Below are 21092 nucleotides of genomic sequence, written 5' to 3'. Positions count from 1 at the left end.
ATCCGTACTGCTTTTCAAGTTTCGCCTCCTTTTAACCCAACCCGAACCCAACCCACGTCAACACCACCAACATAATACAACCACACCAACACCGTCATGGTCCGCCTCAAAAACCGCTACCTCCTCGTGGACATTCTTTACCCAGACCCAAAAACCTGGCCGGCAACCCCAACATCAAAACCGCACATCCCCCAACTAGCAATCCACTCCCCAACCTCCGACGCCCTAACCCAAGGCTTCCTAGCGAAAATGATCCGCGAGTCTGTCGCAGAGCTATACGGCGACTGGGGGATCGGAAAGCTAGGCGGTGCCTCCGCTGGCGGAATAACGAGTAAGTTTTCATTCCCTAGGCCCTCACATCCAACTCCCCCATCCATAGAACCAACCACTAACCACACCATATAGTAAAATACCTCTCGCCAGCAACGTCCACCGCTATAGTACGGTGTCCGCGCGCCTCCTTCCGCCTCGTCTGGTCGGCGCTTACGTACATGTCCGGCGTTCCGGAGCCGGCGAATGGCCAGAAACGCGCGGGGACGGGACGTGAGCGTGGGTGTGTGTTCCGCGTGGTTCGGGTTTCGGGGACGATGCGGAAGGCGGAGGAGGAGGCTATTCGGAGGGCTAGGCGGGAGATTGTTAGGGTTAAAGAGGCGGAGGAGAGGGGGGTTCTTGGGGGGTTGGTTGGTGGGTCTGATGTCGTTGACTGTGTTATGGACGAGAGTGAGAATGAGGGGATGGATGATTGAGATTGTGTGAGGATGAGTTTTACTGTACATTTATTTTCTTTTAATGAGATACCCCGGTTTTTGGTGCGTTAGATTATGCATGGTTATTTTCGGCTATTATACATTTATCGTATCGTATCTGACGTTTAAAACAGCTCGGAAGTCATTGGAGCAGGATGATTACTTGCGGTGCACCCGCACGCCACTGTCTGGCATATCCTTTTTCCACTTCTCCAACTCCTCGTCGTAGTCATGGCCGTCATCCTCGTCAGGTCCGCCATCCACGGCACCCGTCGCTTCGACCTGGCTCGCCGCATTGCGCACACGAACTTCCTCCTCTAAATCCATCTCCTCCTGCCGATCGTATTCATCCTTGGCATCTATCCAGCGCTCCTGCACATCACGCACGTCTGTGACACCCATGCCCTCCCGAACAGCCACTTGCCAGACAGTATCGTTGGCGCCCTCGGCGGGACCAAAGGCATACCCGGATGCACGGTCAATAGCGCGCAAGAGACTCATCATACTCTTTTTGTCTTCGACGGCCAGCGTCTCGAAGGCAACGAGTCCGAATTCCTCGACCAGATCGATGATAGTCTGGTTCAATTTGCCGAATTTCTCGTGTGAAAGTCGTGAGGACTCGCTTTCCAATTCTGGGAGTAGGTAGGACAGGTCTTGTACTTCGGTATAGTAGTCTAGGTTGAAAGGGAGTGGAGCGTAGTTGGCAAGGTTGTCGATTTTGGTGAGGACATTTATGTGTGGGAGGTCGAGTTGGAGCATGGCGCGGAGGGAGAGGAGGAGGGCGGATATGTACATTGAGGGGAGGGTGAGGGCGTAGGAGTCGACGAGGTGGACGACGATAAGCTGTTATGAGGAGTCTGGTTAGCTGACTTTCCTTTGTGTTCCGCTGGAAGATTTGCTGCCACTAACCCGGATGCCCATCTTCTGGATTTTGTAGAAGATGTTGCGTAATGAAGTATGATGTGTAAATAGCTCAACTTGACCAGGACAATCGAAAAGAATATAATCCTCTGAGAATTCATCAAACCAGTCAGTAAATGTATGCAGCCAGGACATGTCAGACATACCACCAAGCTCCTTCAGCCCGTTTTCCAACCAGTCAAAATTATTTTCGAGCTCTTCAAGAGCATATAAGACACCACCGTTCGGACCCAACTTGTCCTCTTCCATGATGTCCTCTAGCCTGACTAAATCACGTACGTCCAGCGCGCATGGATATGAAGTCTTGTCGTTGGCGGGGTCAAGGTTGACGACAGAGCATTTCCGGCCAATTGCGCCCAGGAACTGATGCATACCATTGCAGTATGTGGACTTGCCAGCGCCCGGCGGACCAATCACCAGCTGGGCAAAAGGCATCTTATCAATATCACGAAGATGTGAGGAATTGTGTTTGTGCTAAAAGCAAATGATGTCAGGACGTTCTTTTTTCCTTATCGATGTAGAGCGGGGAATCAAAGGGCGGTGACGATGGCAGAAAAGAAGACGGTTAAGGGCCCCGGGGAGCTTGGGTGTTGATCTTCTGCAACTCCGCAGCTCGCCCAAGATGACTTCTCGTGAGTAGTTCTCGGCGTTGCTTTTTGATTTGAATCATGTCTAATTTCTTGTCGCAGATCAATTCACTTTGGCTTCCCCACCTACAGATGCTATCTCGGCCTTGAAGTTCTCCCCAGACCCCAACTCCGCGCGACTCGTGGTTTCCTCATGGGATAAGAACGCATATCTGTATGACTTGCGGGATGAGAATGGAAAATTTGGAGAGGGAAAGCTATTGCAGAAGTTCGAGCACCGCGCTCCTGTCCTGGACGTCTGCTTCGGTGAGACCGAGAATGAGATCTACACAGCTGGACTGGATTGGGACGTGAGGAAGTGAGTTGTTTCCATTGGGTCCTGCTACTATCAGCACCCCGCTTGTAATCCATGGAATATACTAATTAATCAGGATCGACCTCAACACCTCCGAACAGACCGTGCTCAGCAGCCACGAAGCTGGCGTGCGCCATGTCCTATACAGCCGCGAGCACAAGCTCGTCATCTCCGCCTCGTGGGACTCCACACTGCACATTCACCAAGCCGATACTGGCGCAAACCTCGAATCCCTGCCGATTATCGTTCCCCTCCCGTCTAAGCCATTCTCAATCTCCGCAACTGCCACGAAGCTGGTCGTGGCGATGGCATCGCGCGCATTGCACATCTACGACCTCAAAGCACTGGCCCTTCTCACCGCAGAAGCAGATAGCGCCGACCCAAGCAGTAATCGAGTTGAAGTTGAGCCCTGGCAGCGCCGTGAGAGCAGCTTGAAGTTCATGACCCGCGCCGTCGCCTGCATGCCTGATGACGCTGGGTACGCCTCGTCTAGCATTGAGGGTCGTGTTGCGGTCGAATGGTTCGACCCGTCGCCTGAATCTCAGGCCCGCAAATACGCTTTTAAATGTCACCGCCAGACCGGCGACGATGGCGTGGACGTCGTCTACCCTGTCAACGCATTGACTTTCCACCCTATCTTTGGCACCTTTGCGTCCGGCGGTGGTGATGGTGTTGTTGCGCTCTGGGATGGAATCTCTAAGCGCCGTATCCGTCAATATCAGAAATACCAACATAGCGTCGCAGCTCTCGCGTTCAGTGCGAGTGGCCAGCACTTGGCCATTGCAGTCAGTCCTGGATTCGAAGACGGCCATGACGAGGTCCCCGAAGGCACAGTGAAGGTTTACGTTCGGGAGTTAGGCGAAACGGAGGCCAAAGGCAAGAGTAAGAGCGCAAAATAGGTCCAGGCGAAATGGCCTTTTCTTGATTCCATACTGAAATGAAGCGTCTTTCCAATGTTGATACCACACGCGAAATCCAATTAAAAAGAAATTCCAAAACACAATCGCAAGCTTTTACTAGTTAAATTTAATCATGGCATTTTTTTCCCAAGGTTTAACAAAAAAGAAAATCCTGGTATCATCTACATTATTTACGTAGTCTAGTCCAACCACTAGACATCGGCCTTGCGAACAGCGACCGTCCCATCAGCCATACCGAAGTAGGCCGCGACAGGCCGCTGACCTCCAATACCACCGGCAGCAGTAGCTTGCGGGCCGGTTTGGCCTTGGAAAACACCGACCTCAAGCACACCGGTAATCTCCTTGATCTCGCGAGCCAAGGTACCAACCTCCCACACACCATCCTTGCCGCTACCGTCCTGGCCAGCCTCGATATCAGCCTTGATCAGCAATGGCTTGAAGGGGGCATCGATAATGAAGAAACCCTGATCGGTCTTGAGGGGACCTTCCTTGGCGCTCGCGGATGGCCGGATGGCCGGGTTGATACTGCCGAGTTCCTGCAGCTTGAGGATAACGCGGTGGGCGGCGATCGGGGCAACCTCGATGGGGATTGATTTCCAGTTTGTAAGGAGACGGGGTTGGAGCTTGCGGTGATCTGAGATTGCGAGCGTGGGTTAGTAGGGGGTTATAGCAAAGAAAGAAAAAAGAAGAAAAAGTGTTGGCTCTACTTCCGAGCATCCCATACCCCCGCAACTACAATGCAAATGCAAATAAAATCATATTAGACCAGACCAAAACTTACCAGCAACACAGATAAACTCCTTAGCCTGCAAAGCGACGATCTTCTCCTGGAACAAGCATGCACCGCCGCCCTTGATGCAGTTCAGATCCTCGTCGACCTCGTCCGCACCATCGAACGCCACGTCGAGGACTGTTCCCAGTGGAATGGTGTCGTACTCAACGGATGTTAATCCGGCTTTGACGATCAGTTGCTTGGACTGGTAACCGGTTGGGATGTACTTTGTAGCGGAGGTGTCGACGCCCAGGTTCTTGATGGCCTCGACGACGTACACGATAGTCGTACCACTGCCGATACCGACCCAGCGGGCATTCTTGGGGTAGTGTTTTTCGACGGCGACCTTTGCGGCGGCGCGCTTGGCTTCTTCGACGGCAGACACGGTGGACATGGTGGATTGGAGTCTTTGAGGACTTTGCAAAGTGCTGTGAAGTAGTGTGGGGATGGTGGGGAGGGTAAGTCTACGGCAGAGGAAAAGAGGGGAGATGAGGGCTGGTTGGATCATGGAATCCTCTTTATAGACGCGCTTTATAACGGAATTGGTGGTTTTTGAGGGGAAATGAAAATAGAGGAGGAAATGGAATTAAGCAAAAGATAGAATCTATAGTTATCTTTAGTTTATGGCCACTATAACGTCACGTTACAGGTTGTGCGGTTTAGCACTTGCAGGTATTTTTTCCCCTATAAAGTCCAGGCCTAGGCATTCAATAGCATTGATCAAGGTTATATGTAATATAACCGAGTATTATTAGTCGTGTGGTATGAACAACAGGAAGTATAAGTCCACATCGGATCAAGTACCCGAATAGTATACTCTTTATACCGACAAGAATGCCACAATATATTTACATTTATAAAGTAAAACTCCATTGAATACTATAGCAATGAACAAAGCAAGGGTAAATCACAAATAAACATCCTTAACAGCATGGAAGCTGGCTATATCTGTTTCCCTCTGGCAATGACCTCATTTCATCATCTAAGAACTCCAAGCTAGGGGTCGTAGTAGTTGGTCATGGATTGGGAGTAATCTTCCTCGCAGCGGACAGAAACCTGTCTATATACAATAAACTAGCTATGGAACAGACCGTCAGAACAATATCAATGCCAATGAGGCTCTGCGTGTCAGCCTGGATTATCAGGCCACAACACGCGCTTACCTAAATATAGTCGCGTATCAACAAGTCGACATCCACTGCTCCATCATTTAGGAACTTGCATGATTGAAGAGCAAATACTGTAAGCAACACGAGAAGCATCACATACCGATAGACAGGCAATGTTCTGAGCCTCAAACCAAAGCTCTATCACCTCCCCCGCACTACTATCCACCATGACGGATGCCTTCCCCGCCGCCCTGACAGGGCCAACCTCCAAGGAGCGCAAATATGATCGCCAGCTCCGCCTGTGGGCAGCTACTGGCCAGCAAGCACTTGAGGACTCTCATGTCCTGCTGGTGAACTCAGATGGCCCTCTCGGTCAATACAACACTGGTGTCACCGGTGTTGCCGGCGTTGAGACACTCAAGAATCTCGTACTGCCTGGAATTGGCGGTTTCACTATCGTCGACCCAGCAATAGTCACCGAGTCTGATCTGGGCGTGAATTTCTTCCTGGAAGAAGGGTCCCTGGGCAAGTCCCGTGCAGAGGAAACCTGCCGACTGCTGAAAGAACTGAATCCAGACGTGGAGGGACATTACTATCTCAAGGTGTGATTTCCCATGTCTCCATGTCTCCAAAAGTAGATGATCATTGACTGACTTATAAAACAGCGCATCGAGGAGCTTCTTGTAGACCCTGACTTCTTGCCCCAGCACATGCTGGTGATTATTTCCGGTCCAATGAGACGCTCGACCCTGGTACCTCTGACCCAGGAAGCAAAGCAGCTAGGTATCCCCGTGCTGTACCTGCACTCAGTTGGGTTCTATTCCACCTTCTCTGTGCAATTGCCGGCTGAATTCCCCATTGTTGAGACACATCCGGACCCAGAATCAACCCAGGACCTGCGTCTGCTAAATCCCTGGCCTGAGCTTGTTGCCGCTGCAGCCAATCTGAACAACCTAGACACTCTGGATGACCATCAGCACGGCCATGTGCCCTACATACTTCTCCTGCTTCACTTCCTGGAGCAATGGAAACAGTCTCACGAAGGCAACGCACCGAGCAACTACAAAGAGAAAACCGAGTTCAGAGAGTTTGTGCGGTCCCAGACACGCACTTCTAACCCAGAAGGCGGCGAAGAGAATTTTGATGAGGCAGTCGCTGCTGTACTTAAGACAATCGCGCCATTCAGCCTACGCAGCTCGATCCGTGAGGTTTTCGACATGAACCAGTGTCAACAGCTGTCAGCATCATCCCAAGATTTCTGGGTCATTGCCTCGGCCATCAAAACCTTCCACGCGTCTCATGGCGTCCTCCCCCTCCCAGGCTCCCTACCAGACATGAAAGCCCAGTCTGCAGACTACGTCTCACTACAAAACATATACAAGGCCAAAGCGCGACAAGACGTGGAAGAAGTGACAACAACAGTGCGCCAGCTTGAATCCAATCTCAGACGCCAAACTTCCGCAATCCCAGACCGAGATATCGAAGTATTCTGCAAGAATGCCGCACACATCAAAGTCGTGCTCGGCCGCGATATCCCGCAGATAAGTATCGACAGCGACGCGTCAACACTGAAAACCATCCGCAACGAGCTCAACGTCCCGGACACCCTGATTCCGATATTCATCGCCACGCAGATCCTCGACTCGGTCGTGGACGAGATCCAATCGAGCGGCCATGAAGAGGACCGCTCTGTTGACGACGACGGGCTGTGGAACAGCCACACCGAACGGATCCTAGCTCTGCTGACTGCGGCGGATGGATCGGCGGTTTCTCAGGAGGCGCGCGTGCAGATCGCCAGCGCGATTAAGGAACTGCGTCGGGCTGAGGGCGGCGAGTTGCATAATATCTCTTCTTTGACGGGGGGTTTGGTTGCGCAGGAGGCATTGAAGGTGATTACCAGGCAGTATGGTCCGCTTGATAATACTTGTGTCTTTGATGGGGCGAGAAGTAAGAGCGAGATGTACAGGCTGTGATTTGGGGATGTAATTTGCTATGGATGTGCTAGATGATTGCATGGTATGCAAGACTCCAGTCACTCGTCGAATACGGGGGAATGTTACTCAGAGAATGTTATGATTTATGATTCAGTGATATTGTGGTTTTTAGATCTTGATGAGTAGTATCCGACTATGTAAATTCCTTGGTACTTAAATGGCCCAGAAAATATGTACCAGCTGATAAGCTTGGGTCATTCTTCTAGTGAAAATGCTAAAACGATATATAGATCTTCACTCCAATGTGTAATCAGACCGAGCTCAAAACGAGAGCTATCTGTTGAAGTGCGGTGACCAGTGTAGGCCATCTTCGAAAGAAGAACCCCAATTGCTCCAACCACCGCGGAGAGCATTTTCAGCTCTCGCTGTGATCCACACCGGACAAGATGACATGAGGTGGATATACGGGCCAGATCCATAGTATGTGCACGATTCTAATACACAAACGGCATTGCCGCTGCAGGCTATTGCTGCCTTCTCTCCAGCAACGGACTTGTAATCGACCAAGGCATGAATTGATAACCCGAGTCTCTCAACGTTTCCTCGACTTCTGATTCGCATAATTCCGCTTATGACCCTGAGGTCCACCCTTGTTCTCATAAAGCTTCTCCTTCCCGAACGCCGAATCAGCAATTCGCAAATAACTGACTACACCCTGATCGACAACAGCCATGACGACATTGCGGTATCCATGCCGCAGTCTCATGTACATCATACGGTCCATTTTCTCCCCACGCGGAGGGTCAAGTGGCGTGCTTTCGAGCAAAGCACCAAGTTGTGTCATAGTGGGCATGGTAGTTTGGTCGCGTGTGCTGACGACCGCGATGCGGAAGTCTGGAGTGGGAAGCGCGGACTTTTTGATGGGAGTTGAGGGCTTGTAGATGTGGAATACGACGCGGAAGGGTGGTGTGGTATCAAAGGGGTGTCTCTCGGGCGCGGTAACTGGGTCGTACCAGGGTATGATGGCGAGCTTGCGGTATACATCCACTAAGAATTTTGTCAATAAGGAGAACTGAGGCAATTGCGCGGAGATAAATGTGTGACTCACTGTAACTTCGGTGAATGCCAGTGCCGATTATAGGGCCAGTTGCCGTAGATGCCGTTGAGTGAGGGTCATGAATCCAGTTGAAAAGTGATGCAAGCATACCAGCCAGACCGGGGCCATGTATTTTGGGCGGTGTTATTTCACTAGAACCCAAAGCATCTGCATCCTGCTGCTGGATGTCGTCGCACCATCCAGGAGCTCGGACGAGCGCATAACCCAGGCGCTTGAGACCAGTATAAACAGAGTACCGTTCTAGCGTCAGACCACCGCGGCCCATGAAGCACGCATATGCAGCCTGCAAGCTCATAGGGACGGATAGGTCTTCTGTAGACCCCGAAGGGCTAGGCCATCTGATATCCAGACTTCCTCGCTCAATTAGATATAAGGCTTCCTCTGGCAACAGCCAGATACGACTTGTCGAATCTGCCTGGCCCATTGTTTTAAAGAACTGGCCCTTCGGATTGGGCACATAGACACATGCGTCAGGCGATATTCTGGCAGAATTGGGCAAAGGCCTCGCGGGTTTGGGGGTAGACTCCGAGCTCTTTCCATCTTCTCCGCTAGCTTTCGGTGTCGCGCGATCGATTTGAACTGGAGGAACATACCCGTCGGGTGCGTAGAAGGCTATGATGCGAGTTTTGGCACCGTGAAGACGGGGGTATGAGAGCGCATTGTGCATGGCCCCTCGCGAAGCGGAGAGTACATCGGCCTGGAGTTCTGTCGGGTTGGGCTCAAAGTCTTTTTCGCCGCGGCGCGGGATACTAGGGGAGGAATCGGCAAAACTGTCGAGAGATTGAATGTAAGCAATGGGTAATTGAAGCGATTGACAATGGAGATTTCGCCATGTCGGAGAGGTGTTCATACAAATTTAAGTGGTTCAAGAAGCGGAAATCCTGCGTCTCATCGGACAGGTCAATATCAGGTTCTGTCGAGGCAGTTGCAGGTGCGCGAACGGCATCCTCGTCTGCGTCTGCCATGTTGAATTGTTTGCAAAGAATAAATGAGAGGCTAGAATTTCGGAGTCAGAGTCGGAGATCAGAAAAGTTGCGCTTATCGATAAGCGGGGATCTTTTTACGTCCGGCAGAATAATGTCTATGGCATCAACGTTCAACACGTTTATTGAATTGAATATTCCTGATGTGGGTATTTAAACTCGTCATTGGACAATCTTGTATGGGTTGATATTCGATTGTTCAGGAGTCAAATCCTACCAAAGAGTGTGACTGCTCACAGCCCTTGCCTCTCAAATATAAATATCGAGCCCATATTGCAGGTGCCCTCTATTGCTTTTCTAACATCACAACCTGACTGCCATAGTCACCTTTGAAAGGAAATTGCAGACCAATATTCATCAAGGTTCCACCGGAGTAAACCACACCCCCGTCAATCTTATAGGAAGCCTGCGCATCCAATCCCTGCAACCTAACGCGTGGCCATGAATGATCAACATTCGGAGCGAGCTGGAAGACAAACAACACAGCCTTCTGACCATCTTCGGCGATGAACAAAACAGCAGGCCAATTCGAGTCCTCTGGAAGGTTCAAACGCCACATATCGCCAGTAAGGACAATGGGGTTCACCTTCTCAGCAAGAGCAATGAGACCCGGCAGAGCCGCCTTGTCCTCCGCGTTCATTACAGCCGGATCGAGCTCCAAGCCAAACGAGCCAGCCATCATCGCGACATGTCCGCGGACAGCCACCGGGACTGTGCGGCCAGTCTGTTGGTTCGGTACTTCGGACAGGTGAGCACCCATCGCGCTGGGCGGGTAGGCGAGCGAAGTACCAAGCTGAATGGAGATGCGATCGATTGCATCTGTGTTATCCGATGTCCAGATCTGAGGGAAGTACTGCAGAACACCTGGGTCGAACCGGCCTCCGCCCGAGGCGCAGCCCTCCCAGAGGATATCAGGGAATTGGGTTGTTAGTTCATCGAAAACACGGTACATACCGAGAATATAGGCGTGGTCTGTGGCCGGGGAAGGCATCTCGTGGATACCCCTGTTGTTGTCCCACTTGACGTAACTGATATCTGCACTCTTGAGGACGTCTGAGACGGACTTGATGATGTAGTCTTGGACTTCAGGAAGAGCGAGATTCAGCACGAGCTGATTGCGCCTTTCGGTGCGAGGGTAGGGTCCTGCGTGTAAGGCCCAGTCCGGGTGCTCGTTATACAGAGTCGAGTTCGGATTGACCATTTCCGGCTCGAACCAGATACCGAAGCGCATGTTCGTTGACGAGTTAGCTGCTTTCAGGTCCGTGATATTCTTCACAATCGGCCCCAGGCCGTCTGGGAACCGGTCAGGGTTTGGGATCCAGTCGCCCAGTCCGGCGTCGTCGGAGAGACGTGGATATTCCCGGCCAAACCAACCGTCATCCAGAACAAAGAGCTTGGCACCTACTTCGGCGGCTTCCTTTGCCAAGTCGTAGATGCTACTCTGATTGTAATCGAAATACAATCCTTCCCAACTGTTCAACAACGTAGGACGATCACTGGTGGCAAACTTGCTCTTGATGAGATGCTTGCGGTACAGGCGATGTAGAGAGCGTGACATTCCGCCGATGCCATCCTTGGAGTATACCGAGACACACTCGGGAGAAGTAAGGGTTTCCCCGGGCGGCAGATTCCACGAGAGCTGGCTAGGGTTGAAACCCAAAAGGGCACGCGTGAAGCCCTGCGAGCCCTTCTCGACATTCACGGAGAATGAACCAGTGTACACAAGCGAGAATCCCCATACCTCTCCGTGAGACTCGGTAGCGGAAGGCTCTGTCAATGCCAGGAAAGGGTTATGGAGGTGAGAGGAGTAGCCAGTGGAACTTCCAAAGCCTTGGGTGCCGTACGTGACCTTTTTCCTTTCGCGATGCGCTTCCCTTGCCCAATCACCGCGAAGACTTATCATGTCGAGGTCCTCGAACGGCAAATCCACGCTCAGACTTGCCAGAGACTCGATTGTGATATTTGCCTTTCCGTGATTCGTGATATTCACGCTGCGCACAATGGCATCATACTTAGGGAAAATCGAGTAGGAGAGGTCTGCACCAACATCGCTGTACTTGTCATATAGACTGATAACCAAGGTGCTCACATCTTCTTCTGTGCCCGTCGTGGCTGGCAACCCAGGTAGAGCAGGCTTTCCGGGGATGATCTTGTACGATTTGTACTGGAATTCAGACACGGTATACCCTTGTGACTGACGAATGCGAATCGCAGGGGTCCTGAAATCTCCTCGGCCTTGGTCTGGGAACTCGCGGCGTACACGTCCGATATAACCATTCCAGCCATGGACGTCGCCTACAACTTCCAGAGGGATATGAGCTCCGACAGAGCCGCCGAAGTGGTCTCCTAAGAGATCACCAGTGGTATTGTCTACATGGATGCGGTATGCAACATTATTTCCATTGAGAGCAAAGGAAGTACCATCTGCCACGATTGCTATAGGAGGTGGTTAGGTTTAGGAAATGAGAAATTAATAGAAGCACAGGACTCACGATTTGTGCTTGATTCTTCAGCCGTAATACCGGAGGAATGCGCAAGGAGAGTAAGACATGTGGCCACAACACCCCTTGATAAGTGAACCATTTTAGCTGTGCTGCTGGGAATTCAAACCCAAAATCAGGGAAACTCATACCTTTTTATATCTTTTACCCCGACATGTTTTACCCCAGCATCAAAGTGGGGCATTGCAAGGTTGGCTCGGACTATGTAGATCTCAATCAAAGACGAAGGAGAATGAGTCTCGATTGCAAAGCACCTTCTACCAGCCTGCTGACTTAACTATAACTAGTGAAATGCTGCTTAAACAACTTCCGCGATACCTACAAGTATACGGAGTATGTTGGAGTATATGCTGGGGGTCTTTCTTGTGAAATCGTAGATGCGGAGGAACCCCGGGGATACTCCGTGTTGCTGGCAGTTTTGGACGTCATTCATTGGCTTGGACCTTTCAATTCCGACGCAGTCTGTTACTCCTCAATCTTGGCAATGCTCTTTTTGGTTTGGAAAGAATATGCAGTAACGAGGGTCCTCGACCCGAAGTCGATCGAACCCGAACGGTGTGTCCTATAGGAGAAATGCTACTTTAAGTACAGGAAATAGGCCACTACAGTTATAGAAGCAGCAGTAAGAATGATACTGACTCGTTGAGGAGCCACTAGGTTCATGTAAGCACCCTAGCGTTTGTAGTATTAGTATTTATGGAGCAGGCGGTAGAGTAAGTACGTTATGAATATTAGTGAGGATAAGATCTAAGCTATTGAAGTGATTCAAGAGAACAAACACAGCAAGAAACAAGGAATCGGTCAGATTTCCAAGCCGCCTGGGCCAGATTAAAAGCATCATCTCGCATTGTGATCGCGGGGAAAGCCATCGGCTCATAGCATTGTGTATATTTCCAGCCTTTTGTCGAAAAGCAAACGTTTCTTGCAAACCTCAATGTCGGGGGTCCTTGTCGTCTTGATTAAGTTCAGACTCCGGATCTCTGTACATGCCATAGAGCCATAAAAAGCCGAACAATGCTAGGAAAAATGCAACTTTACAAGCTATCGGGTATCGGTCAATGAGGTTGGTGTAATTCTCAATCTCAATGATGACGAAGACGACCACAAATAATCGGATGCAACCTCCGACGATTTTTTTGTACATTTCGGGCTTGGATAAGAGGAGGGAGCTTTCTCAAGAGGCTAGATGAGTTGATTGAAAAGCGTAGAGTAAAGACACGATGTCAGAAGGGACAAAGGTAGCTAAAGCAGCCCCGAGCTTAAGTGGAGAGGGAGCTGGAGGTGGCCCCGACGCCCGGCTAAGGGCGATTTGCCTCTTATAACTAGGCGGTGACGAGAGCGGTCAGTTGGACATATATGCCCCTCACAAAGTCAAGCTATTTGATTTCGAAATATCAGGTATATTTGTTGGATGATATGAGATGGACGGAAGAAGTCAAGATCTCGTGGACTATAACGAAAGTTTGCGCAAGGTATATCGCCCAGTACAACTACGAAATGCAGGAAATAACAAAATATAGATATCAAACAGCCTTGAGAATGCCCTGAAGACCTTTGGACCCTCCTCGAGGCAGTACCAAACCATACTTGAAATGTTGAAAGAATGTCTTCGGGACATTGAGAACGAGAGCCAGAAGAGCAAAGCCCGGGTGGTTGACGGAGACATGCTAAGCATTGCCATGGGATTTCTGGAAATTGGGAAATAAGCTGCATGTATAATATAGGGTGGTGATATAAGGTCGTGGTCGAGGGGGATAGGAACCTGGAAAGGCATACAAACTAGCATAAGTATACCCTTGTGAAGCGATTTTGCATTCCAAAAGACAATATACACAGCAACGAGGATAGATGATTCCTGAAACCATAGATCCATAGCTCCGTATATCCACAGATTAATAGGTACATGATTCCAAATGGATACAAATTGTATCACTATTTGAGCAGATGCTTGACTGGGTCTGTGCGAATGAAAGAAGCACCAAACGGCTAAAAGACCGAATACACGTATGCAGCGGGGAGACACTGGAAAGAAGTCAAGGGAGGCAAGGAAACACTCGACCAAATCTCCAAACAAGTAGCCCAAACACCCTGTAATCCCCGTTTTGCCCAGACAGATAAACAGCGAACAGCCAGTTTCCAGGAATGCCACGCAACCAACTCCAAAATGTATGCAATCGTAAGACATGTCATGATATAGCGTGGTTGCGGAGGAGCCTTCAGCCTCCGCATCAAAAGTAATGGCAACCGTCGGTCCCCGTATGTGGGATTACCGTCCAGGAGCTCCGGTATCAAGACGGGGGGAAGGGAGGGATTTATTAAATAAGTATCATCGTTGGTACTGAGGAGTTGGATCATCTCCATCTCAGTCAATCAATGGTTTCTTCTGGTTGCCGACGATAGCGGCGCCTAGATGGCTGAGGGCGTTGTGGTCGTTTGGTCGCACAATTGCTGGAAGAGGTAGCATGGGGTTGTCCGGGTTGACGTGGGCGGCATCTCGTGCGGCTTGCTCGATCGCTTCCATTTCTTCTTTGCAGCCGGCATGGTCGAGGGGGCAGACCACAATTGGTTGTCGAATGGTAATGTCTCTTGCCGAGGTTAAGTGAGCCTGCTGTCGTGTGAGTATTGGGGAAATACCAGGGAACTAGGGAAGAACTAACTCGAACTGTGAGGTAATACTCGATTTTATATAGACTTGCTGTGGTTGTGAAACCGCTCACACCGTACGTTGGAAATGCCGCCCTACTTCTCGGCAAGATTCCTTCTGCGTCGCGGAGGTCCTTGGCGGGGAATACCAGACCAAGGTTTGTCAAATAGCCCGATTGGGGCAGTTTAACACCAATGTTCTCCGTTTTCTTAGCTAGGACCTTGACTTTGCGCTGAGGCTCATCGCCTTCGTGGTTGTAGACAATTTCCTCGTCGATGCCAATGGTGATCTTGTTGATGGTCACCTTCCGCGCCTTGCCCATCCAGCTCTCGTTCGGTGACAGCTTGACATAGACGCTCACGGGGTCGAGAGGACCGTAAGACCACCGTGGCAGTGATATGGCTAATGTGACCAGATGATCTGATACGCGCTCTGCCGACTCTGGACGATTGTACATGCCGAATGTGGAGAGCGTGTCGTAGCGGGCGATAGGAACGGGAAAGGTATATTTGTGCTGCTGCTGCTGCCCTTGTTGGACCATCACCACCATCTCGTAGTAGGTCTCGGCGGTGCGACTCGGGAGCTGTAAACTAGCTGGGGGTACACGGCGAGAGGCATCGCGGCCGCCACGACCAAACGGAATAAAGAGAACAAAGGGCAGATCCATAGATATTACCTCCTCGTATTCTCGGCCGGCGGGACATCGAAATAGGAGCATCTCTTTTCCGACGATATCGGTGATCTCTTTCCGCGGGGGAGCCAGGCGCTTCTTCGTAAAGGTGTCGGCCGAAGGGTGGATTGTCTCGCGGCGGAGGAGGGAAATAGTGACGAGGGAGATGTTGACGGGAGCTGTAATACCAGCGCAGGGTCTGATTTCAACTTTACCCTCGATTCGTGGCTTGGATAGTCAGTCAATGAACAATCAATGGGGCCGCGTGCGCAGGGGGCCGAACCGGCTCGTCGCATGTATCACAGGGCGCTTACCATGGTCGCAGAAATGCCTGGGTATCCGATCAGGAAATTGCCGTTTGCCGGCCCTGATACGCGCACAAAGGCGGCCATCTCGAGTAAGCCGTGTCTGTCGCACCATAGACATGCGGAGGTTGGTCGGGTTGTGGGGAATATGCGAGTGGACGGATCCTTTCGCACGGTTCATAAGGGTTCGGTGGGTTAGGTGAACTGTGTGAACATATGGATTCCTCGAATGCCGGAGGTTGGAAGAGGGCGACAAGGGTAAGTTGTCCAGAGGTCTTGAGGCTTTGAGGTTCGAGATAGGAGAGGTGAAGGGCTTCCAGAACGTACAGTGGCTGTGGGTGGGGAAAGATGAACTGAGCCCCCCAACAGCCACGATTGAGTTGAGCCTCCTTTGATTTATTATTAGGTTCTTCTGTATATCTCGAGAGGTCTAATATGCTATATATACGACTATTTAGGAAGATCTACCCGATCTCGAATTTCTACCAGACGTAATGGTTATCGGACACTGTTCGCCCAGTTTCGAATGTCAATGTCATCATCGTCATCACACATGGTAAATCGATAAACAATAAATCTTAGCACATCCGCTGTGGATTTATACGCCAATCGATGTATAGTTTATATAAAAAATATAAAACGTCCCAATTAAGAACCATGGAAGGCTAAATACCGGGCCTTCGTAGATTTTTCCCTTGGTTGCTAGTGCAACCATGACATCGCCTCATTCTCCACCTTAACTTCTTCAACATTGCATATCCAATCTCAACGACAAACCACCACATTATTCTACATTATGCCTCGTCGCGCATCAAACACACCCAGGTCGCAGTCGACACTGTCCTTCGGAGCCCGGGCCCGAGTCACCAAACCAGTCACCGCACCATCCCACAAAGCCAAGGCCCTCGACTCGACTCCAGCGCTCTCCGACAAATCTGCCTCCACCCCAGAGCCCCAGCAGCTGTCCGTCACCCCAAAAGAACCCTCCAAGCCCCATGTCGCAGAGCTAGCGGTGCGACAACAAGCCGCAGTCGAACACCAAGCGCCCCGATCTGAAGAGGACAACCGGGCACTGAAATTGAACAAGCAGGATATCTGGCGATATTGGCGGGCTCAAGAGCAGGCCCGCAAGACACCTAGTGGTAAGTGGAGGTTGGCACACAGGGCGTTAGTATGAATTAAAAGGCTCATTGCGCTCAACAGCCCACCAGCAAGGCATGGATGTGGAGGAAAAGATTCTCCGGCATTTCGATCTTTCCAGCCAATATGGGGTATGTGTCCGGGTCTCTTTTAGAATAAGTCGTCTAACATATTTACTCTCTCTTTAGCCCTGTATTGGAATTGCTCGAGTCAAGCGGTGGAGACGCGCTAATCAGCTGAAGCTCAACCCGCCCATCGAAGTCCTTGCGGTTCTTCTCAAGGGGAAGGATATAAGCGAGCGAGCATATATTGATGAATTGTTATCCTGAGAACATATGGGACCGTGATTTGAACTGGCGTTGACATACTTGCATGGATCGGGCGTTTGTGGGGGATATTAATGAGATACGAATGACCTATGGGTATTCATAGAAATGATACCTTCGGCGGTCATGATTGAATTGAAGATCTTCTGACCCCCAGCTTGCCTTTTGAGGGACACCGAGCTAGTTCTGACATTTCTCTACTAGAAAAGCCGTGGTATGCCTATAGTCACTAGGATAATATGGCTGCTATTCAGTAGTGGAAAATAGGGCTAGGAATAAGCAGGTAATAAGCTAGTGATTTGAGGAAAATGCAAGTAGGATCTTGCTACAGAAAATTGAAGCATTTCGAAAGAGGGTATCATATATGAAAGCAAAACAAAACAGAAAACAAGGGAGATTCTCACTACCTCAAAAAGGCTGCCCGCGACTTTTCGCCAGCGAAAGGAGTTCCATCGGAGCCGCAGTAATTTGATTCTGCTGGAAGGCTTCGATGTACGTATCGTAGGCTTCGAGAAGTTTTGGTCGCACACCTCGACCTTCTGCCATTCACGGGTTGGTATCGATATATCAGCCCGTAAATTGAAAATCTTTACGATCGAAGGGGAGACATCGACAAAATCGCGGAGTTGCTCGTGGGAATACTCGAACGTCAAATGGTAGTGCTGATAGAAGAAGCATTTCCAGATTTCTGCATGGGCGGGGTCAATCATGAGAGATCTAACTCAGCCCCACGTATGAGGATACTTTGGCGAGATTGGAGCTTGTATGACTTTTGGAGCTGCTGAATTTCATTCTCAAGCCGCTGCATGCCGTTCTTGAGGTTGCTTAAGTCCACCTGGACTTCACCTAGGCTTCACTCAGACTTCACTTAGACCTCACTTAGGACTCACTTAAGCAAAAATTGTAAATGTAACATCTAGTGTATGTTTTGGAAGCCATAATGATAGAGAAGGTGGATGCTAAGATAGAATATGCTCAATGCCTGAATATGAGTGTGGTATGAATGCATTTTGATTGGTCCAGAAATAATAAGCTTGCCATATTGGGACTAGTGTATCTATCCAGTCACATGATAGGATAATTACTTATGGGGGAAACCCGGTCACGTGATACATACGTAAGACCTTGTGATTTTGTAAGAGTATACATATGGTAGGTGGTCAACACAATTGCAGATGTAGAAAGACTGTAGAGAGTTATGTTCCGATGGTCCATTTAGTCGCCCGTAACAGAGTCTCGGTGGCGACGCTAACTAGGAGTCGTGTCTCATGTGATCGGTGCTTTTGTATTTTTGTTCCTGATTTTGCTGCTTTTGCTGAACTCTCTTTCTTATTGACCCCAACCCCACGCTACAAATGAATGCTAGTGTGCTTGGCACTGTCTGTCAAAGTCAAAGATGATGTATCTGGTCCAGTCTGCGTCTTGAGTCGGCCCACCCCCGCTAAATGTCTCACTTGGCAAGGCCAAGGCCATTTTCTTAGGAAATAACAGGAAATGGTTCACTTGGAAGTAACATTTAAACCCTGTTGCCACTGGGGGTGATCGTAATATGCAGGTACAATATCTCACGATCGAGTCATATTTCAGAGAATGCTAACGTTTCGGTAATCTTTTCTAGTTTGTGATTCTCTATTAAGCCCAATGAAACTCAGAAAACGCCGGGATGTCTTTGGGGCTACAATGTACAACCCTGTATACCCATAAGCCCTATATTGGACAAGTTCTGTAGCTCACAAGGTTGTTGATCGTGGCCTGAGTTTTGACCCTTTCCATAGCCTTGATGGCGCCGTGTGTTACCCCAAGCAATTTCAGACAAGATATATTATATTGCCTTGTTTATGAAATAGCGTCGGACCAAGTCCCAATGTGGTATAGTTCGATGCTACCCTCTCTCGGGCCCTGCCGGGGTCCAACCGTCTTCCCCGGATTTTCCTAATACTATGGGGTTTGCCACCCCATTGGTCTTTTTTTGCGAATCTTTCTGCACATTTATTGCTTTCAATGCTGGCAGGCTTGCGTATCTACATATGCTGGAGTCATAATTTATAGCCAATTGACGAAAGACTTTGGGTAGTGGGCAGTAGGAACGCTGCACAACCACGCCACATGTACTCCGTACGGAGTACTGCAACCTGTACTCCGTACCGTACCGTCGTCCATCGAGGCCACTAGCAGTCTGGCCCGAGATGTGGAAATTAAACCCAATGGCCCTAATCACCGTATGACTAACCGCAAATGGAAGTGTACTACATACCAACGTCGCCACTGGTCCAGTCTTTCCGGTGGCTTTCTCGTTCGTCTGATCTAGTCTCAACTTGGCGATGCGCGCATACGTACGCTGTACGAGACAATAGCACCAACCCAATCCTCGCTCATTGCTCAATCGGCTGCGGGAACCCATTATCCGGCATCAGCCTTCAGGCTTGGCTTTGAACTCAGCCAATCCGTGGTAATTACAGATCTGAGTCAACCGCGGCCGAAGCCTGCTTTCGGTGGATTGCCTCCCATTAAGCATGCGGAGACATGTGATGGTCCCACGCGCCAGCCTCTGAGTGCAACCTTGTCACAGGGGTATCTCCATGGGGCAGGCGGAGTATATACGACTGGCAAAGCTTATAAAAAGGGCATCCAGCTCCCCAAGTCCAGACCTGGCTCCTCTTCTCAACTCATCCGCACTCGCTATACAATACTTGACTGTCTTTTCCGGCACGCCATTCATAATATCTTCTATTTTTTAGTCCAATTCATCAAGATGAAGTTCTCCACCACTCTGATTGCCTTTGTTGCTGCCGGTCTCGCCAGCGCCCAGCTGCCCGATGTGCCCGCTTGCTCGGTACGAATAAAACTGATGCATACATGACAAAAATATGGTTACTAACACTTGCCTCTAGCTGAGCTGCTTCATTTCTGCCCTGCAGAGCGATGGCTGCTCCGAGCTGCTCGACTTCAAGTGCCACTGCCAGAAGACCGAGCTCGTGACCAGCATCACTCCTTGTGTTCAGAAGGCCTGCGACCACAGTGACCAAGTCTGTATGTTAACACCCATCTACTTGCTCCCCTTGATCCAAACATCCCACTAACTCACTCATCCAGCTGTCTCCAACGCCGTCGTTGGGCAGTGTTCCTCCGCTGGTCACCCCATCTCGGTCCCTCCCGTCGAGACCAGCGCTTCCTCCACCGTTAGCGCCAGCACCTCGAGCTCTGCCCCTGCTGAGACTACCGCAACCCCTACCGCGTCTGCCAGCGAGACCTCCAGCGCCGTTGAGACCTCCTCTGCTGTCGAGACCTCGTCTTCCGCTGTTGAGACTTCCTCTTCTGCTGTTGAGACCTCGTCCTCGGCTGTTGAAACCTCCTCCGCCGTTGAGACCGAGACCTCTTCCACCGGTACCACCGCCACTGGGTCCTCCCCCGTCGGCTCCTCCTCCGGCGTTGCCACCTCCACCCCGCTAGTGACCAAGACTGGCTCATCCTCTGGCGCCACCCCCTCGCCCACCTACACTGGCGCTGGTGCCAATGTCAAGGGCAACATGGCTGGTGTTGCTGTCCTCGCCGCTGCTGCCGCTTACGTCCTGTAAATATATCTATACCTAATATGAGGTTGTTCTCGGTGTTTTCGCTCGCTTGTGCTGGCATAGGATTTGTTTCCTTGTTTGCTAGCAGGGCTGACCGTGCGAGACCCCTGAATTAGTTACCTCCCTGTATAGTTGACACGCTTAATACAATGCACGTCTTGTTTTACCCCTTGGGTGAAATGGATGTTTATGATTTGATCTCTGTTGTCTGTTTAAATATATATCCAAACTAGAAACTCGAGTTCGGTGTCGTCACTAAGTATGTAAGATATATATCTCCGAGAAACTTGTATTACAGCGCCAAGGTCTTTTCACTGCTGGGGCGAAACTAGAAATGACCTTTGATATTACACCAATGCTAAACGACGAAAACAAGAGATCCTACTTTTGGCGTTATTCCATTTACCAAATCCAGTCTACGAGATCTTTACGCGATGTCAGTCAATTAAAGTCATGGCATGTAATTCCTTATGATCGAAATATCTTGAAA

At 50.2% G+C, this 21092-nt stretch overlaps 11 protein-coding genes across 11 annotated transcripts; 6 read left to right on the top strand and 5 right to left on the bottom strand.

The window, feature by feature from the left end:
• Positions 1 to 96: 96 nt before the first annotated feature.
• On the top strand, positions 97 to 746 carry LCP9604111_1145 (Rpp14/Pop5 family protein; the record flags this gene model as incomplete). The annotated part of the gene is made up of 2 exons (XM_039075172.1): positions 97 to 331; positions 406 to 746. 2 exons carry the CDS (start codon positions 97 to 99, stop codon positions 744 to 746), a joined length of 576 nt encoding a protein of 191 aa, XP_038933693.1.
• Positions 747 to 905: 159 nt separating this feature from the next.
• Positions 906 to 2102, bottom strand: LCP9604111_1144 (GTPase GPN2; the record flags this gene model as incomplete). Its single annotated transcript, XM_039075161.1, has 3 exons — positions 906 to 1589; positions 1656 to 1756; positions 1814 to 2102. The coding sequence occupies 3 exons, from the start codon at positions 2100 to 2102 to the stop codon at positions 906 to 908; spliced, it is 1074 nt and encodes a 357-aa protein (XP_038933692.1).
• A 187-nt stretch (positions 2103 to 2289) lies between these two features.
• On the top strand, positions 2290 to 3508 carry LCP9604111_1143 (WD40 repeat domain-containing protein; the record flags this gene model as incomplete). Its single annotated transcript, XM_039075150.1, has 3 exons — positions 2290 to 2299; positions 2357 to 2612; positions 2686 to 3508. 3 exons carry the CDS (start codon positions 2290 to 2292, stop codon positions 3506 to 3508), a joined length of 1089 nt encoding a protein of 362 aa, XP_038933691.1.
• Positions 3509 to 3720: 212 nt separating this feature from the next.
• Positions 3721 to 4695, bottom strand: LCP9604111_1142 (ribose-5-phosphate isomerase RKI1; the record flags this gene model as incomplete). The annotated part of the gene is made up of 2 exons (XM_039075139.1): positions 3721 to 4163; positions 4311 to 4695. 2 exons carry the CDS (start codon positions 4693 to 4695, stop codon positions 3721 to 3723), a joined length of 828 nt encoding a protein of 275 aa, XP_038933690.1.
• A 942-nt stretch (positions 4696 to 5637) lies between these two features.
• Positions 5638 to 7383, top strand: LCP9604111_1141 (NEDD8-activating enzyme E1 regulatory subunit; the record flags this gene model as incomplete). Its single annotated transcript, XM_039075128.1, has 2 exons — positions 5638 to 6012; positions 6076 to 7383. The coding sequence occupies 2 exons, from the start codon at positions 5638 to 5640 to the stop codon at positions 7381 to 7383; spliced, it is 1683 nt and encodes a 560-aa protein (XP_038933689.1).
• A 553-nt stretch (positions 7384 to 7936) lies between these two features.
• LCP9604111_1140 (tRNA-splicing endonuclease subunit SEN54 family protein) lies at positions 7937 to 9426 on the bottom strand (the record flags this gene model as incomplete). Its single annotated transcript, XM_039075117.1, has 3 exons — positions 7937 to 8391; positions 8453 to 9231; positions 9314 to 9426. The coding sequence occupies 3 exons, from the start codon at positions 9424 to 9426 to the stop codon at positions 7937 to 7939; spliced, it is 1347 nt and encodes a 448-aa protein (XP_038933688.1).
• A 304-nt stretch (positions 9427 to 9730) lies between these two features.
• Positions 9731 to 12027, bottom strand: LCP9604111_1139 (alpha-galactosidase; the record flags this gene model as incomplete). The annotated part of the gene is made up of 2 exons (XM_039075106.1): positions 9731 to 11880; positions 11937 to 12027. 2 exons carry the CDS (start codon positions 12025 to 12027, stop codon positions 9731 to 9733), a joined length of 2241 nt encoding a protein of 746 aa, XP_038933687.1.
• A 1339-nt stretch (positions 12028 to 13366) lies between these two features.
• On the top strand, positions 13367 to 13651 carry LCP9604111_1138 (uncharacterized protein; the record flags this gene model as incomplete). Its single annotated transcript, XM_039075095.1, has 2 exons — positions 13367 to 13417; positions 13466 to 13651. The coding sequence occupies 2 exons, from the start codon at positions 13367 to 13369 to the stop codon at positions 13649 to 13651; spliced, it is 237 nt and encodes a 78-aa protein (XP_038933686.1).
• Positions 13652 to 14307: 656 nt separating this feature from the next.
• Positions 14308 to 15651, bottom strand: LCP9604111_1136 (arrestin C-terminal domain-containing protein; the record flags this gene model as incomplete). Its single annotated transcript, XM_039075083.1, has 3 exons — positions 14308 to 14550; positions 14603 to 15487; positions 15574 to 15651. The coding sequence occupies 3 exons, from the start codon at positions 15649 to 15651 to the stop codon at positions 14308 to 14310; spliced, it is 1206 nt and encodes a 401-aa protein (XP_038933684.1).
• A 709-nt stretch (positions 15652 to 16360) lies between these two features.
• LCP9604111_1135 (putative DNA polymerase delta subunit 4) lies at positions 16361 to 17033 on the top strand (the record flags this gene model as incomplete). Its single annotated transcript, XM_039075072.1, has 3 exons — positions 16361 to 16706; positions 16768 to 16835; positions 16893 to 17033. The coding sequence occupies 3 exons, from the start codon at positions 16361 to 16363 to the stop codon at positions 17031 to 17033; spliced, it is 555 nt and encodes a 184-aa protein (XP_038933683.1).
• Positions 17034 to 19782: 2749 nt separating this feature from the next.
• Positions 19783 to 20605, top strand: LCP9604111_1134 (CFEM domain-containing protein; the record flags this gene model as incomplete). The annotated part of the gene is made up of 3 exons (XM_039075061.1): positions 19783 to 19863; positions 19922 to 20060; positions 20124 to 20605. The coding sequence occupies 3 exons, from the start codon at positions 19783 to 19785 to the stop codon at positions 20603 to 20605; spliced, it is 702 nt and encodes a 233-aa protein (XP_038933682.1).
• Between the last annotated feature and the right edge of the window lie 487 nt (positions 20606 to 21092).

The sequence above is a fragment of the Penicillium roqueforti genome, assembly GCF_015533775.1.
Source record: "Penicillium roqueforti strain LCP96 04111 chromosome Unknown scaffold_01, whole genome shotgun sequence".
Classification (NCBI taxonomy): Eukaryota; Fungi; Ascomycota; class Eurotiomycetes; order Eurotiales; family Aspergillaceae; genus Penicillium; species Penicillium roqueforti.
Note: the sequence above shows the minus strand (reverse complement) of the source record. Positions and strands in the feature narration are given on the sequence as shown.